Source organism: Anabas testudineus, chromosome 13 (assembly GCF_900324465.2).
Source record: "Anabas testudineus chromosome 13, fAnaTes1.2, whole genome shotgun sequence".
NCBI lineage: Eukaryota > Metazoa > Chordata > Actinopteri > Anabantiformes > Anabantidae > Anabas > Anabas testudineus.
Genome location: NC_046622.1, coordinates 9,520,396 through 9,536,523, shown reverse-complemented (window position 1 = coordinate 9,536,523; position 16,128 = coordinate 9,520,396). Strand labels below are relative to the sequence as shown.

The 16,128-nt window shown below is 41.9% G+C and overlaps 4 protein-coding genes across 4 annotated transcripts; 1 reads left to right on the top strand and 3 right to left on the bottom strand.

Annotated features, from left to right (window-relative positions):
• Nucleotides 1-501: 501 nt before the first annotated feature.
• LOC113173954 (cerebellin-1-like) lies at nucleotides 502-2,176 on the bottom strand. Its single transcript, XM_026377563.1, has 4 exons — nucleotides 2,019-2,176; nucleotides 1,587-1,688; nucleotides 1,350-1,490; nucleotides 502-1,250 (listed from the first exon to the last, which is right to left on the bottom strand). The coding sequence occupies exons 1-4, from the start codon at nucleotides 2,023-2,025 to the stop codon at nucleotides 820-822; spliced, it is 681 nt and encodes a 226-aa protein (XP_026233348.1). The 5' UTR covers nucleotides 2,026-2,176; the 3' UTR covers nucleotides 502-819.
• A 669-nt stretch (nucleotides 2,177-2,845) lies between these two features.
• ftr86 (finTRIM family, member 86) lies at nucleotides 2,846-6,329 on the bottom strand. The gene is made up of 10 exons (XM_026375548.1): nucleotides 5,689-6,329; nucleotides 5,340-5,435; nucleotides 4,974-5,207; nucleotides 4,715-4,877; nucleotides 4,553-4,645; nucleotides 4,408-4,446; nucleotides 4,227-4,268; nucleotides 4,060-4,125; nucleotides 3,755-3,957; nucleotides 2,846-3,451 (listed from the first exon to the last, which is right to left on the bottom strand). The coding sequence occupies exons 1-10, from the start codon at nucleotides 6,196-6,198 to the stop codon at nucleotides 3,116-3,118; spliced, it is 1,782 nt and encodes a 593-aa protein (XP_026231333.1). The 5' UTR covers nucleotides 6,199-6,329; the 3' UTR covers nucleotides 2,846-3,115.
• A 294-nt stretch (nucleotides 6,330-6,623) lies between these two features.
• nudt8 (nudix (nucleoside diphosphate linked moiety X)-type motif 8) lies at nucleotides 6,624-10,414 on the top strand. The gene is made up of 6 exons (XM_026375560.1): nucleotides 6,624-6,723; nucleotides 6,793-6,937; nucleotides 7,663-8,571; nucleotides 8,661-8,793; nucleotides 9,164-9,241; nucleotides 9,643-10,414. The coding sequence occupies exons 3-6, from the start codon at nucleotides 7,664-7,666 to the stop codon at nucleotides 9,826-9,828; spliced, it is 1,305 nt and encodes a 434-aa protein (XP_026231345.1). The 5' UTR covers nucleotides 6,624-6,723; nucleotides 6,793-6,937; nucleotide 7,663; the 3' UTR covers nucleotides 9,829-10,414.
• On the bottom strand, nucleotides 10,144-15,657 carry mfrp (membrane frizzled-related protein). Its single transcript, XM_026375545.1, has 13 exons — nucleotides 15,167-15,657; nucleotides 14,341-14,449; nucleotides 14,114-14,245; nucleotides 13,828-13,995; nucleotides 13,484-13,703; nucleotides 12,756-12,886; nucleotides 12,538-12,663; nucleotides 12,390-12,466; nucleotides 12,155-12,303; nucleotides 11,789-11,919; nucleotides 11,396-11,530; nucleotides 11,093-11,220; nucleotides 10,144-10,998 (listed from the first exon to the last, which is right to left on the bottom strand). The coding sequence occupies exons 1-13, from the start codon at nucleotides 15,224-15,226 to the stop codon at nucleotides 10,774-10,776; spliced, it is 1,791 nt and encodes a 596-aa protein (XP_026231330.1). The 5' UTR covers nucleotides 15,227-15,657; the 3' UTR covers nucleotides 10,144-10,773.
• Between the last annotated feature and the right edge of the window lie 471 nt (nucleotides 15,658-16,128).

Sequence of the window (16,128 nt, the reverse complement as noted above, 5' to 3'; positions counted from 1 at the left end):
CTTCAGTGCTGTTATTACGGATTAAAGATCTATCCACAGCTGCTATGGACAGACCTTCAAAAAGTTTACGATACATTTGAGTTATAATTTAGCTCTGTATTATGTTTGAGTTATTCTTGCACAGTTATCTTTGAAGATCTTAACGAGTAAGAGTGACATACTATAGTCACACTTTTGGTAACTTTGTTTAATATGTGGTGTGATATGTAAAAAAACTACATGTCTTGTGGTAATGGTCTATGAAGAAGGTGGTGACACAGTGTTCAAAACTAAAAAAAAGCCTTCACCAAGTTCATGAAAGATTTAAATCATAAAAACCCATACGAAATGATTTTAAGGCGATTCACCTTTTATTTCATTCCAACTTGTCAACAACAGTATCTTTAAAGGGCACGTTGCTTTCACAGTTATTTTAATCGGAATTGAAAAAAATAATAAACGAATAAATTCAGACGTAAAAAAATCTCAAATGCAAATAGTTTGTTTAAAATTCAGGTTTATTTTGATGGTAATGTTAAATCATATTTCTATCATCATTTACATTATTTCAGTAAGTCAAGAGACAAATAGACATATTAATGCACAGATTAAAATCCAGGGTTCTCTCAGAAGGTAATATTGGGATGGGATACAACACAAATAGAGAGAAAATGATTGTGCTGGGATGGTTGAGAGCACATACAATCAAATAGAGATTAGGGCTACAAATTGTGACAGTCAGCAGAGAAAAAAATAAAGAAAGGAAAGAAATCTTTCACATTTAACTCTTGTCATGAGCACATGCTGGTGCAAAGCCCAGAGCAGCTACAATTTTCTAACTTAGTCAGTAGCGTACAGCAGAAAGCCAGTAAAAGTGTTATAGTGGTTGTTGTTATCACATATGAAACATCCTTTGATCAGGTTGACAGCCACCCGATCCCCAGCTCTCAGCTGTATGGCCACAACATCTGAAGAACTGTCTTCTTTGTCTTGGCCGTTTTGTTCGAAGAGCGTAGACACCACCCGGCCATTAACCTGCAGGTTAGCGCAGGTGGACAGGGTCTCACTCACAGAAGTTATCCCATAGATAGTGACTGTGAGGCTGTAGACACCAGTGCGGGGAACAGTGAAGAATCCAGTTGAGTTATTGTAGCTGTCCCCCAGGTTGATGAAGACGTGTTTGTAGACAATGACCCTGTTGTCAGTGAAGGGGCCATAGCAGCTCAAACTTTGGACATTGTTAAGAGCGACTGAGAAGGCACTGCGGCTGGCTGGAAACACAGAGAATAAGAAACAAGTCGTGTTAGAGGTATGAGAAGTGATCCTTTTCGTTTATAGATGTTGGTGATGTTCTGCCCTGTGTTGCTCACCTCTTATATTGCTGAGGGCTGTCTTTGATTTTGTCAGCACCTTATTCAGTTCATCAGCAGTCAGGTTAAAGAACTGCTCCAACCTCTGCACCTGTTTCTGAATCAGACAGCAGCCACACGACGCCTGGTCCGTGAGACACACTGTGCACACACGTCAGTTTGCAGATGAGAGTTTGCACAGACATGCTGACCATACATTGACATAAAGGACGACCTTATTTATTCAACATCTCTCACCACTTCGTGGATTGGCGTCTGGTTGTGCTGTTGTGGAGACAGGTCCATCCCAGGAATATTCCATGCTGAGAGATACACGCAGCAGAAACAGCAATGTGACACCTGAAGGAAACAAAGTGCAAATGCATTGAGAATTAAACCAACACGACGTTTCGTAGTTTCGTAGTTTCTAAATGCTTTACTTTGCTTTATTTAAGCAGTAAGATGATTCTGAACTGTTACAGTCCTCAATTTACCTGTTGGTGGTGTTTAATTTGTTCTAATTTATTTATTTCTTAGATTATAAAATACCAATTAGCAATAATAAATGATCCTCATTCATGATATTACACCTGACTTGACAGTTTAAAAGTCCTACCAGAGTCCGATTCTACAAACCACCTCACTCTTGAATGTTATGCCACCGTAGTTGCAACTCATATCTCATCTCACCTTTCATGCTGATGCAGGTGAATGACGGCAGCTTCAGAAGAATGGAAAGAGTGCAGAATGATCAAGAGACAGGGGTTGTGCATATATACCTCTCTAAGAGCCCCTCCTTTGTAACGTCCCAGTTTAATTCCTCCTCTTTCAACATTGCTCCTCCTCATTTGCTCGTTGTTCGCCCCATTTGCCTGTGGATATATTTCCTCATCACTAGGGGCTCTTATTTTCTAAACTTTCTAAACATACAAGCAGACAAACACTCTCCAGGTGCCACCCATGTATCATCTGTCACCTGGGAGGAGGTGTGCACTGTGTGGGGTTTAGTTTTCTCGTCAGCAAAAGTGTGGCTGTACGTGTTTTTTGAAAGACATGTACCTGAATAATAACTTGCCTTCCTGTAATGAATAAAACGTTGTATGTTCATTTATGCACTGCCAAAAGAAGGAGTCTTTGCCACACACAAGTTGGTCTTTCCGGGCATTAATAAAGTTTTTTGAATCATGAATCTAATATTTGCCAGTTAGATGTCATCAGTTTTACAGACACTGGATCATAAATGACCTAATATAATATAAATAAGTTAAATAAGGCTATGCTAATAGGCTATACTATTTGGGAACATATAGTTTCAGTGCATGTGCATTAACCACTAGTGACTCTTAATTGCTGGTGGATAAGCTGTGATAGAAAAGATCAGGAGATCACTGGCTTTCAGTCAAGAAAATAGAAGTAAGCTCACAGAATCTAAATTAGCCTGTATGACACACAAAACAATAGCTATTTGAACTGTCAACAGTCCAAAGTTCTTCAACAGAGATATAAAAAAGGATGCATTAAAGGGAATACATGTTTATTATTACTGCTTTATTGACTTAAAAGGCATTTAGAAAACTCACATAACACCAATAAAGGATGATGCTGAAAGAATTTAAGGAAAACCAGACGTCCCTGAATATTTTGGTTTCTATGATCTCTGGAAAAACACATTTACCTTCCTATAAATATTATTATTTTATTATAAGTGTTTGTGATGTCTTCGATAATGTGTTACGCTGTATATAAAACAACAACAACAACACACAATACTTTCAATCACTTACAACTTAATCCAACTGGCAAACAGTCACCGCGGTCCCTATGCCTGACCCGAACCTAAACCCTGAGTACAGTGGGCCAGTGAACTGGGTGTGGTGACTGTGGATAAGGCTAGCCTGGTTTTTGGCAATGCGGTAAAAGGCCAGAATCCCTGCATGCTGGTCCAGATAGATCCCAATATGTTTGGCCTTTGGTGAGCTAAGCACTTTTTCCTTGCCATCATGCCAGAAGGAGAAGCCAGTCCCAGACCAGTACAAGCTCCAGGACAAGGGATTGTGGCCCAAACGACTTTTGTCATCAGAACTTTTACGTTCCATCTCCTTGTAGGCCACGCCAAGGCTGATCTGCATGGTATGACAGAGAAAACTAGATTAGAAAGGGAATCCTGGTGGCAGTGGGGTGATTCAGAAATGTCTTTTTCAAAACCTTAAAAAACATGTAGGGATGAATATTATCTTCAGTCTTATGCATAATAAATATATGACTCAGTGACCTCGCTAACTGTTTGATTACACTGAATTCAGGTAAAATCAGTAGAAAATAATAAATTAACCATCTTGTCATGGTTTCTCCATGTATTATAATATAGTACGAGAAGCATATGTCAGTTTAAAAGAACTAATTTTCCCATATGTTTAAGGATTCACCTTCTGTCCAGTCCACTCCACCTCCCAGTAGTAAGGGCTCCCTGCCAGGGGCTCTCTGCAGAGAACCTGCCTCCAGAACTGGAAGCGCTCAGGATGGACTGGTGGGTTCAGATTCTCAGCTCGCAACGTGGCCTTGCGATCTCCATCTGACAGCTGCATGTGACGATACACTGTGTTTGGGTCCATAGTGGGTTCAAAGCGAACTGAAGGAAAAAGATGGATTGCAGTGAAGACTCTAGACCCTCCAAAGGCTATGACCTTTTGGTCTGTATTTTGTTTCATATTGTCAAGTATGATTGACTCACATTTCAGCAGTTCTTCTCTAGACTTTGGCTCTGGATGCACAATTCCCACTGTTGTGTCAGGAAGAGCTATGGGCAAAATCAAGGGTCAAATGTGATCTAGAGCACACTTTCTTCAAGAAAACATCTGATTGTTAGTACTGTATGTATAGATTCTAATGACAGCGAACCTCTAGGTTGAGGAGGAAGGACGGGTGGAGGTGGGGCTGAAGCTTCATGTCCAGAGTGATGATGAGAGAGGAAATAAAGAAAACAGGTACATCTAAGAAATCTCCAACTGACACATATGAAAATACTAATATCCAAGAACGTTTGTTTCTAAGAGCTACAGACAGATGTAAAGTTACTTACCTTGAGGTTGTGGGGGAGAATCTGTTGTCGTTTCACACACTGTAGAAAAAAAAGGAGAAAGAGAGTTGCAAATGTGTCTGACAGTGCCTTCGCATTCAGGATACCACCAACCTTCAGAGCACTGGGTGATTTGAAGTTCCTGTACCTGTATTCTGCGGGGTTTGTTGATGACGGCCATCCGGTGCTGTGATGTCTGCTACTGCTCCATTGGGTGTTGATGGAACAGGGTCACTATTCACTACAAAGAAAAGAAATGTTTAGACTATGCGAGGTGGAGTGAAGTGGCATGTAGAGGAGAGATACTGACCTAAGGCGATGATCTTGGATAGGCTGGCTTTACAGAGGTCATGAACTGAATCTTGCAGTTCTTTCATTGCTGAGCGGATCGAGGCCACCACCTCTTGCTCCTGATTCAGCACTGACTCTCCTGTTGCACCCGTCTGACCCAGTGGTTTAACGATCAGAAAGTTCTTGACAGCATATGACACAAATTATTACACTTAATAATGCTTCGAGTGAAATAAGAATGAAATCATTTTCAACACCCTGCTTCATTTAATGATTACCTTCAAGAAGCAGATGTGGTCCTGCATTTCGGCCAGTCTGCTCAGCTCTTCGCTCTTCCAGCGTAGCTGTGCCACCTCCTGCTCCAGTTTGTGGGCCTGCCCCTCAACCTCACTGCCTAAGGAGGTCTCATGGGTGCTGAGGAGCTCACCAACCTGGGTGCCTGTTAGATTCACAGTCTTGACTAAATCTGAGAATATATCTGTACTCTCTTGCTGTAGAGCCTGGACCAAGGCCTGCGGGTGTTGAAAGAGGAAGAGAAGAAAGATCATGAAGAAAAAAAATGAGCAAATGATTCAATGAAAGACATCAGAAACAGTCACTTAGAACAAAGGTTTCACCACCAAACAATCCTTATTGTTACTTACCTTGTGCTGGCGAGCAACATGTGGCAGCTCCATGAGAGTCTTTTCAGTCACCTGGATCCTCTTCTGTACCTCCTCCTGCATCTGGACAAGCTCTTTCTACACAAACAGACCATCCATGGCTTAAAATGTAAAAGAGGCCATAACAACTGTTGCGCAAACATGGCTCTAGATTGTACCAAGTTATTTGGGACACCTTTGGGACACAACATTTACAGAAAATCTCTTTAAAAAAAGAGGAGAAACAAAGACACACTTAAAGCAAGTGTAAAGTATTTCAGCTACATTTTGGATATATAAAAAAAGATCCTTAAATATTACCCTTGTGATAATCATACTGTCAGTTACTTACTTGTCTTGCCTCTCTCTCTTCCTGTGGTTTCAACACAGTGTGTCCTTTGTGCCCATGTTGGCAACACACTTCACACACACACTCCTTGTCTTCGTGGCAAAACAGGTCCAGGGGTCGGTTGTGTTGAGGGCAGGATCTGGGCTCCACGGACGGCAGCTGAGGGTAAATGCCGCTCTGTTGTGGCCCCGTATCTGGTAGGTCCTCCTGGTAGACGGGGAGGGATGGTGGGGCTGAGGAGGCACCTTTTAAAGAGCTTTGTCTGAGGCTGTTGGTTCTCAGTTTCTCCATAGCTTCCACAAGGACAGTGCTCTTGGCTAGTGAAGGCCGAGGGTTGAAGACCTGCCTACACTGGGGACAGCTGTACTGACCTTTGCGGTCTCTCTTATCCCAGTGGTTCTGGATACAAGCCAAGCAGTATGAATGTCCACAGGGCAGAGTGGCCGGCTCCTTCAGGATCTCCAGGCATACTGAGCAGGCAAAGGTGTCCTCTTCAGTCCAGGCGGAGGCCATGTGGTGCTGTCTTCAAGGTGGGAAGGCGAGTTTTCTTAACCGGAGGTCAGTTCTGGATATATGATTCTCTCAAGTCTCACGGTAGTTAAGTAGGAGACAGAAACAGGAAATGCGCTCCAAGACAGCAAGTTTGAAATACCAGTTCAGATGCATCACATGCTGGCTAAAGCTGAGGTAACCTGTGCTCAGAGTGGGACTGGTAAAACAGGTGGGGTGGGTAGTTTATCCATATTACGTCATAGGTGTTTCCCAGTTAATCAACTCAAAGGTGAGGCCTCATGACGTAATGGTATCTTTACCTCACTGTGAACTAAAACCAATGATATTTAATCATATCATTTTCCGAAGACACCAATGTTAGGCTCTGATTAGCTATATTTCAATAAGTGTTTGTTTTAATCTTCCCGAGGAGATGGGCCTCATTGATGCAGACTCCAAAGTGGACGGACTGGTTTTTGACTGGTTCGTTAGGAGTACTCATGTACATTGCGAACAACAGCTGGTTTCCCCAATGAATTAACTAAGGTATAAATATATAAATTATGCCATTCTCTATTTACCTATTATTAAGTCTAAAAAGCTAATGATTTACAGTGATAGAACATCAAATCCTCACCGCGGACATTGCGCTGTGAGATGCGCAGTTAGGGCAACAGTGACGCGCATGAAGCCACTCGACGCCATATTGAAAAGGGGCAGCCGGCTAACTGGAAACAGAGCAGTCGGTTCTACTTTCAAGGTGGGTGTTTTATTTTACTTTTATATTACATTTTACCCCCGAAACTATGTCTTTGTCGTATTTCTTATTCTGTGAGAACGTTTGCAAATCATTCCCACTGACCAAATGTTTATTTTAGCATCGAGTTGACATTCGTTAGCGTTTTATTTTGCTAGTTTCGTGCTAACACCAATGTGTTAGTTAAGTAGCGTTAATGGGTTAACTTACTTTAGTTAAATGAGATAGATATGTTTACAGACAAATCCTGAATCTGATTTATCCAATTAACATCAGACAAGTCAAAATATTATCTAGTTCTTTGACGAAACCATTTGTTTATACTGTAATCTTCGCCGCCACAACGCAGTTAACCAACTAGCATCTTGACCCAAGTTGAGAAGGTGAACTTAGCCAGACACAACAGTTAATGTTAGACTTTGTGTATTTAGCTTATTAGATTTAAGGGAAATCATTTGTCGGGATTAAGCAATTGTTGAATGATGATGCTGAATTATTACAGTGGTCATTGTGTATGGTTAAAATCACAGCTCAGACTAATTAAGGAACATTTAAGAATCAAATCCCCCTCTATTCATCAGCTCTGTCAGCTAATTATAGCTTTTTCATGTGCAGGTTTGAGACAGATAAATGTATCATCTGTGGCTTAAAGTGAACAAAAATGCTGGCATTTGCACAATTAACTCAAATGATTCCTGTGGTGTTTTTTTTTGTGTTTATTTTTAAAGGATGTTTAGGGGTCCTCAAATCCTAACGTGGTCTTGCCCCAAATGGTCATTGCTGCTTTTAAGGGAATCCCATCTCCCCCCAATCTGTGAGCACACGGGTGCAGTGTGGCAGGGTGCAAGACACGTGAAGGGACGGAGATATGACGAAATTCCTGGAAAAGGGCGAAGCAAAGAGGAGTCATCATTATCCACAGAGACCGTCTCTTTCTCAACACAGCTGTCTGTACTTCGCTTGGACTGTAATAACCATGGGCTGAAAGAGGCTTTATTTCAAAAGCCTCTATCCAAAGCCATTTTGTCCCGTCATCATCAGCCCCCTCAGATTTCTGCCCCTTTAAAAGCTGAACAAGTGTCTAAGTTCTTTTTGGAAAGAAATGTAGGTCAAAACTCCAAAGTTGTGAAAACTTGCTGTGACTCTTTAATGTACACAACTTGCCTTCAACCCTGGAGAAGGCCTTGGGACTTTTGCCAACCTTTGCTTAGTTTCATCAGTAAGACTCAGTGTAACCTTCTTCAAAGCCATTTACATTACAGGCAGCAATCTATCAGATCTTTTAGCTTGGCAGCACATACTCCATGGATTTTGAATCACTTTCACAGTAGGCCACAACCCTCCAGTTTCTCTCCTCAACAAATAAGAACTATTAATCAAGCTGCCCCTTGCGTGGTAGATGCCTGGAGAGACTGTCTATCCCCAGAGAATGAAAACAGGTGTCGGCAGATCCTGGGGCCCAACCTGAAGCTCTATGAGGTGGAAAAGGTAAAAAAAGGGGCAAGTCAGAGCCAAGGAACGAACCAAGGGAGATGGGCGTCCATCCTGGTCTCTCTCTGCTCTGTTGAGGGGGAGCCAGTGTTTCTCTTCACCCTGCGCTCCAGCACATTAAAGGGAAGACACAAGGGAGATGTAAGGTTAGTAGCAGGCTAGAAATGGAAATCAAAGAAAGTGTGTGTTTCAAACATTCAGTAGACTATGTGTTCATATTTCCATTCATGTATAGCTTTGCAGGAGGAAAAAGTGATCCGTCAGACAGAGATATGGTGACCACAGCGCTGAGGGAAGCCAGGGAGGAGCTAGGGATCACTGTGGCAGCAGAGCGGGTCTGGGGTGTCCTAAAGCCTCTAAAAGATGCTGTAAGTGGGCCTGTTTTATCCTTGACTAGGTGATTGAGTTAGTTCATTTTAGTATTGATTAGCCTGCCTGTTTTTTCTAGTCTGTAAATATCAGTGAATACAATAAAACTACTAAAATTATCTGCAGCAAATTACTGTTTTTGTTTTCTGAATATTATTACAAAATCCCAAACAATTCAATTCAATTTGTAGTGTCAAAACCTCACGTTTCAGAAGTGTGGACAAGACACTGTTTGGCAACTTCAGTTGTTTATTATTTAATTTTTCATTAATCTACTAGTGCGTTATTAAATAGTTTCAGAACTAATGTTACATTTTACTTAAAAAGCTTGAGTTGGTTGCACTGCGTTTTCTTTGTTTACCTTTTCAGTCTGGGATGATGATCGCTCCTGTCCTGGCTAACCTCGGTCCCCTAGAGGAGTTGACCTTCAAACCAAACCCTGGAGAGGTGCAGTCATCCTATTATCTGCAGTTATTTCTGTGTTTAAACAAGACTATGATGGACAGGATGACTATTTAAGTTGATCAAAGACGATCAATTCAGTACTTTATAGAAGCCCCTTTTCATCAGGGCTCATGTTTTCTTGGGTGACTCTCTACACTGTTTGTTCACCTGGATTTTGGTAGTTTCCCTTTCTCCCCGGCATACCCTCTTAATCTCAGTCAGATTAAAGGAGAAGAGTTTGTATGCAAAAGATGAAAAGGTTACTTACCTTCCACTGTACATGGTAGTCATTGTACTTTTTATTTATTTATTTATGTTGTAACCTAATTAGATAACTTGGTTTCTTAACTTCGGCCCAAGCACTCAGTTCCTTTCTGTGCTTCCTTTGTCTGTTTACATTTCAGGTGGATGAAATCTTCACCTTGTCCTTGTCCCACTTGTGCAACCCCCAGAACCGCGGCTACACTCACTTCCGAACTGGTGACAAGTATGTTTACACGCTTCCAGTGTTTCGTAATGGGAAGCACCGAGTGTGGGGCCTGACTGCAGTTGCTTTAGACCACACCCTGAAACTCATTGTCCCTTCCTAGCAGCTATCAGTTAATTTTTCAATTTACAGTGCTAAAGGACATCTATCATGTGATCCAATTTGAAATTGGATTATGACAAATGTGCAATCAGTCTTTAAGTATCATTGTGAGTACCATTTCTTTTCTCTAATTGTAGCATAATCAGAAGGAGAACAGATTCCACTTATGCACTTTCTAGGTCTAGGCTGCATAAAATCTATTTAAGCATTGTGTGTAAAAAGGAGACCTGGTGTGTTGTTGTTACTAAATGGGTTTTGTAAGTTCGGGTAGTTAATTATTAGAACCGATGGAGTGATGACATCAAAATGCAGTCGCTTTTTTTTTTTTTCCCCCCCAATATACACTGTTTGTATATATACAGTACATCTTTATTTTTAAAAGTGTACAAAACCTTATTTAACTCAGCTTCGCTTTGAGACAACTGTTGCCGTACGTCTTTCACATGTGTGATCAGCAAAGCACAGCTATAACCATGATTTTATGATTTGCACTGTGAGTAACTGACATGTTTCCCATTTTATCCTAAACCAGATCAAATCTGAACCTTTTGGACACAGAACAGTAGAAGCACATAGTAATGTGTTGGAAAAACAATGCAATAAAGGTTGTTTTTAAGAGTATTCTCTCTTTGTTCATTATTCCTTTTTACTATTTAACATGATTAAAATCAAAGCAATAAATAGTGCAAAATGTATTTCACAATAATTGAATTTCTGCTGGAGAGGAGGATTGGACATGTTCAATTAGCTTAGTTTGTATCTGAATTACACAAAAAGCAAAATAAATTTTATTATGTACCTTCAAAGCTTTCCTTTTAAATAGTTACTGTGCCACAGCCTTCCTACGTGCAAGCTTTATAGGCAGAGTGTGTACAAGTCTTTGAGATGAAAATATGTTTTGCTAACATCTGTTAGGTTTGACACATTTGTAACTTGAATGTCAGCATCAAGGCAGGGAGCACTCCATAGGGTCCTGTGAGTCAGGCAGCAGGTGGCAATTAAAGGGCCAGCTGAAGGAGAAGAGGTCCAGAGCTTGGCTGCATTGCTGCTCAGCTGAAGAACAGACTGAACGACAGGGCTGGAGGACGCCACCGTGTGGGCTGCACTGTGGCAGAAACATCCCACACACCAGCTTCCGCAGGGGTTCAAAGCAGGCCAGCTCCATCAGTACCTACAGTAGGTGGGAAAATGGAAGAAAAGGGTTGGTCACGCTGTGCGTTTTCTCTACCAAGGCGCTCAGTAGTAGAAGACTATATAAAAAGTACCCGGTACTGTTTCAGCAGTGTAGCAGCTTCTCTCTGATCAGCAATGGAAAGCCAGATGTTTGGAAAGGAGGTAAGATCGTAGCTGAGACCTTGACACATCTCTACTTCTATTATCTCACATGTTGAGGCTGAGGGAATGAAGAAAAAAAAAACATTCATAGTCTTACTGTCCACACACATTTAACATTTTATTTTGTTAGTTTTATTTTTTAATTTAAGTGATATTGGCTCCATCTTTGCAAACAAAAACTACACTATGCCCGGCTGTAGCAGGACTCAGGAGGTCACTGAAATATAACTCACTGAAAGGAGGGTAGGTAGAGTTGCCACAACTCTGTTCATCTGCTCCATCAGGACAGTCGTTCCATCCATCACACAACCACTGAGGCTGAAGACATTCCCCTGTCCTGCAGGCAAACTGGCTGGGACCACATGTCCCTTTGGAATATAAATAAAGGAAACAGGAGAGGGTTATATAAAGCAATAGGAAGAACAGCTGCTGCATAAACTACCAGATGTTGAAGATGATATGTTGGACAAAACAGAAGGGACGTGGTCAGAAAAAGAATAAGGTACGAAGAAGGAAGGCAGAAAGGAAAGACATCTGAGAGGTCCAGAGCTTGGCTGCTCCTTTAAGGAGAACAAAGATGAAATGGGAACTAGAAGAAGGAAAAAATATGGATAGAAAGGACTCACTGTCCAATATAGAAACAGATTGATATGAAGCATTAAAGCCACTGTCGGCGACTCCCTCATCAGCCACAAACACCACAGTCATGTGGGGACCAGAAGAGATCAGGTCTGGTGGTAACGTGGTCCCACAAAACCTGAGAGAAAGGCAAAACAAACAATAGCTGCTTCAGAACATATATGAAAACTCACAAAATAAATGAATTTACTTCAAATTGTAGAGGATTTCAAATGGATCAGTGAAGCTACAATAACATAAATACAGTTCGATTAGCCTAAAATATCATAACAGGATGGCAATGAGTAAAATGAACATATGTGATATGCACAGATTATGATGTGCAGTAATACAAATGCTGTGGTAGCTCTCACTTCCCCAGGGCTCTTCCAGCTCCCGTGTCGACTCCGTCGTGCACCTCCACATAGTCAAACTCGCACACATCCTGAGTCTCCAGGCTGAAGTTCCTGAAGCTCAGTGTGATGACGTGACCTTCCTCAACAGATATATGCCATACACACAACTAATATAGAAGAACGTAGGATTAGGCCAAAAAAAGAAAGTCAGCAGAATAAAGTGTTTGGCCGTTCATGGTGACTTTGAGCGTACCTGCTGGTGAGGATAAGGCTTGGGGTGGTTTGGACTTGAGAGGTATCCATCGGGGCCGGTCTTCTGCCCACCACATTCTGTGGAATATAGCAGAGTTAATTATTCCAGCTGTTTCAAGTGGTTTTTAATTGCGTTTGAATGCGCTCACCCTTGTGTTTATGGCTGCAGTTTGCCTCATCTGTTTGGTCATGGCAGTTTTCATGACCGTCACACACGGACACAGGCAGCAGACAGCGACCATTGTCACACATGAACTCCTCCCGTGAACAGCTCTCTGAGAAAACCCACACAACAGATATGTGCACAGTTGAGCATGAATGCAAATGGTCAAGTATGTGTGTGTTCATCCAAATGCAGAGTACTGACTGTGTCCGGGCAGTATGGCCCTGTACTGAGCGCTGAAACCATTGCCTGCAATGCTGCCATCAGAGTGAAAGGTGACCCACACCGTGCTGCTGTTTGTGTTGACTGTTGGTGGAGCTACGTTACCACAGAACCTGTAGGAGAGGAATAAAAGCTTTTATTTTTAAAAGCCTTAAGACCTTTATTTTTCCTGTAATCTCTGTTTATTTGTTGACATCACAACTTTAGAGCTGCGACTTGAGTCTGAACTTTGCACTTTTACTCGTAAGAGGATTTGTAAGCTAGTTGCATAATATTTGTAGAATTTCTTGAATTATGTTACAACACTTTCCAAGAATACAAGTAAGAGAAAAGGTCAAACAAAATGTATTGAAATGTTTCCACGAAAACCCCCAGTACCCAGAAACACGCTCAAATCATGAGCAGGCCTTTAGCGCCACCTGGCAACAATTTAAAGTAATAACACGAACCCCGATGACATATGTAATGAATTAGTTTCATCTCTAATCAACTCATCAAATAAAGCATGGAGGTTAATTTGAGTGCAGTTTCAGGGCTGTCTGCCATTTTCAGCTGTGCACATCTATCCTCACTGCGCTTTCCTTCTTCTTTAATGGTTAAGGCTTTCATTACTGACAGCAGGTCCAACCAAACAGTGAAATGCAAAGTTCAAGTTGTGTAACGACTGGAAACTGACAAAGGCTCTGATTCATGGAGGCCGTCTGACCGACCTGGTGGCTACAGAGCTCTGCTCTATCTGCTCCTGCACCTCCAGCCAGTCAAACAGACAAGGAGACGGCCCTTCCACAGTCAGAGAGGAGACATGTATCTGCACCGAGGAGGGGGGTGGGACTCGGATCACCCACACACACAGGGAGTTAGGGGGATAGGAGCCGGGGTGGTTTGGTGAACTGAAACTGCCCTCTGAGTCTGTCAGGACGCCTCCACAACCTGAGAGAGAAAGAAAACCCTGGTGTTATTTAGAGAAAAAGGAAAGAGCCTCAGGTGCAGAAAAGATAACTGAACGCCGCGGATGAAATAAATAGAGTAAGAAACAGTAGAGTTTTGAAGTTACGTGTTTCAGATAAGGGGATCCCAGTGGGCTGTGGGGTGGCTGCACTGTCCCACTGACTTCTGTTGGATGAGATCGTGGGTAAACTATGGGACTCTCCATCTCCTGCACTCGATAGATCTGGGAGGCCAGTGGACAGCGACTGATCCTCCACTTCCTGGCCTTTTATCTCTAAACCAGGGACACAGAACAAAAAGACAGAAACACGAATGAAAATGTTTAAAAAGCAAAAGGTATTTTGCCACTTATAGAATAGTTTCTCCTCTGATGTGACGCAGCGGTGACGTACGTGTGAGGATGAGGGCCAGCGCCAGTCCAAGGGAGGCTAATAGGAGTAGTGCAGCAGCAGAGACTATAACCACACCCCAACTCGGGCCTCGCAGACGCATCACACACACGCTAAACAGGCACCAGCCGAGGCCTGAATGACAGAGCAGGGATAACAGACAGAACCAGTACAGTTTAAGTGATGTAACAAAGCTACTACGTCATTACACATCCACACAGCGGACTCACCAGCTACTGGTGGTTTGATCGGTTCAGGTGTGGACGAACACGTCCTGAGTCCCTCCACAATCTCCTCTCGCTCCCCCTCCAGCTCAAAGGCAGGATTACAGAAAACATTCTGTGTAAAGGAGAACAGGAAAATGAAAATGAAAACTATTTAAACTGTCGTTTTTAAATATGTCGTTATTCATAAAATATTTAAAAAGGGGTTGATTTAAATATGAAACAACATTTAAAGCATCTTTTTTAAATAGGCATTTAAACCTTTAAGCATATAAATGAATTTATAACCCTAACTTTAATCATTTCAACATATTAAGGAGTTTTGCTGTTCCAGCTTTACTTGGTGTGATATGTCCACTAGCACAGCAGTTGCTAATATTAACAAACATCTAGAAGATTTCTGTAATAGACAAACATACTGGATCACTTGCCCTCAGTTAGGTTGCTCAATAACACACCTTTGACATGGATTTGAACTTGTTAGCAACCTGTTGCTTGTTTATTCACATGCAGCTTCACATGTCTATTTTGCAGCTGCTTTGGCTCCTTTTTTTTTACCACCTCTGGCTGATATCCTACATCAGTGTGCAACTACTTCTATTTTGATTTCAATAGACTCAGGGATTGCAATGATAATAGAAAGCTCAGGAAAAACTCCCGTGTGGCAATTTCCCCATTTTCCCTGGTGATAATCCAGCCATCATTGTGCACTCTGCACAGGCAGAACTGGAAATTACAAAAGACTCTAAATGTGTGTCTAATCTAACTTCAAGGTTTACTGCACTACAGCACCCTCATTCACCAGCATCATGCATCTTATCCTGCTACTCACCTTATAAATATCTGAGGAGTCCGAGTACACTGTGACCTGGCTGAGGTCAGACATCTTCATATCTGCTGTCCCCTCACACGGTAAATCTAGTCAGTGCTGCTCTTCTCAGAGACCCTGATATTGGCATAAATAAATCCAGGATGACATTGTGAGAATCTTGTTTCTCTTTGAGGGAACATTAAAGATGTTTTCCTGGGTTTTCTTAACATTGTTCACTTTCTTCTCCAAGTTTCCACTGTAGTTTAGGAAGATTATGGCCTTCAGATGTCTCGCATACCAGAGCCCATTGTTGGACACCAATCAACCTAATCCAGATAAAAATGGAAAACAAAATGCTTCACACAAAAGCAATCCCAGTTATATCCATGTTTGCTGCTATTCTTCGTCGTTTTGTCAAGTCTGACATAGACAGTGTTGACCTGTATTGCTCTTGTTATCTGCTGTGTGAGTGATTATAAAAGAAACTCCTTCACAGTGTTGAACAAAGCCGAGTCAGCTGAGTGGACTGAGCCCAGAGAAGGAGAAGAAGGGGGGGGGGGGGTGACAGGGAATGAGAAAACTTGTCTGAGTGGAGGTGGAGCTGGGGGGTCTCTGTTAAACCACTATAATCCCCACAATTATCTTATAAGCTCCTAAAATGTTTTATTCCCATGCACGCTTTCATGGCCAGCAGTACACGTGACGGGCACCATCTTAAAGAAAAGCAAAACACTGGCAGAGAAACGGCACATTCTGACTGATTTAGTGAAAACTTTTGCTAATGAAGCATCGAAATGACAGCGGTGTTGGCGTGAGGTCTGGTTTAGATAAGGTGAATAATAGTGAGATGTGTCAGAGGTTGAAAGATCTGAAACATCATTAGTTAATCAAAGCTGGCTCGTGATTTTACAGTAGTGTTTTTATTTAAAGGCTCTGTATTAGCTATGAAAGACAGAGGAATGTAAAAAATGTCACAGAAAACA

Coding starts and splice junctions, on each gene's coding strand:
- LOC113173954 (XM_026377563.1), bottom strand. Junction 1,491..1,586: donor AGACGCCAATCCACGAAGTG/GTGAGAGATGTT, acceptor GTGTGTGCACAG/TGTGTCTCACGGACCAGGCG. Junction 1,251..1,349: donor AGCCCTCAGCAATATAAGAG/GTGAGCAACACA, acceptor CTGTGTTTCCAG/CCAGCCGCAGTGCCTTCTCA.
- ftr86 (XM_026375548.1), bottom strand. CDS start 6,198: ATGGCCTCCGCCTGGACTGAAGAGGACACCTTTGCCTGCTCAGTATGC. Junction 4,646..4,714: donor ATCCAAGATCATCGCCTTAG/GTCAGTATCTCT, acceptor TTTTCTTTGTAG/TGAATAGTGACCCTGTTCCA. Junction 3,452..3,754: donor TGGAGTGGACTGGACAGAAG/GTGAATCCTTAA, acceptor CATACCATGCAG/ATCAGCCTTGGCGTGGCCTA.
- nudt8 (XM_026375560.1), top strand. CDS start 7,664: ATGTTTAGGGGTCCTCAAATCCTAACGTGGTCTTGCCCCAAATGGTCA. Junction 8,572..8,660: donor AGACACAAGGGAGATGTAAG/GTTAGTAGCAGG, acceptor ATTCATGTATAG/CTTTGCAGGAGGAAAAAGTG. Junction 8,794..9,163: donor TAAAGCCTCTAAAAGATGCT/GTAAGTGGGCCT, acceptor TTACCTTTTCAG/TCTGGGATGATGATCGCTCC.
- mfrp (XM_026375545.1), bottom strand. CDS start 15,226: ATGAAGATGTCTGACCTCAGCCAGGTCACAGTGTACTCGGACTCCTCA. Junction 13,996..14,113: donor GCTGGCCCTCATCCTCACAC/GTACGTCACCGC, acceptor TCCCTGGTTTAG/AGATAAAAGGCCAGGAAGTG. Junction 10,999..11,092: donor CACTGCTGAAACAGTACCGG/GTACTTTTTATA, acceptor CACCTACTGTAG/GTACTGATGGAGCTGGCCTG.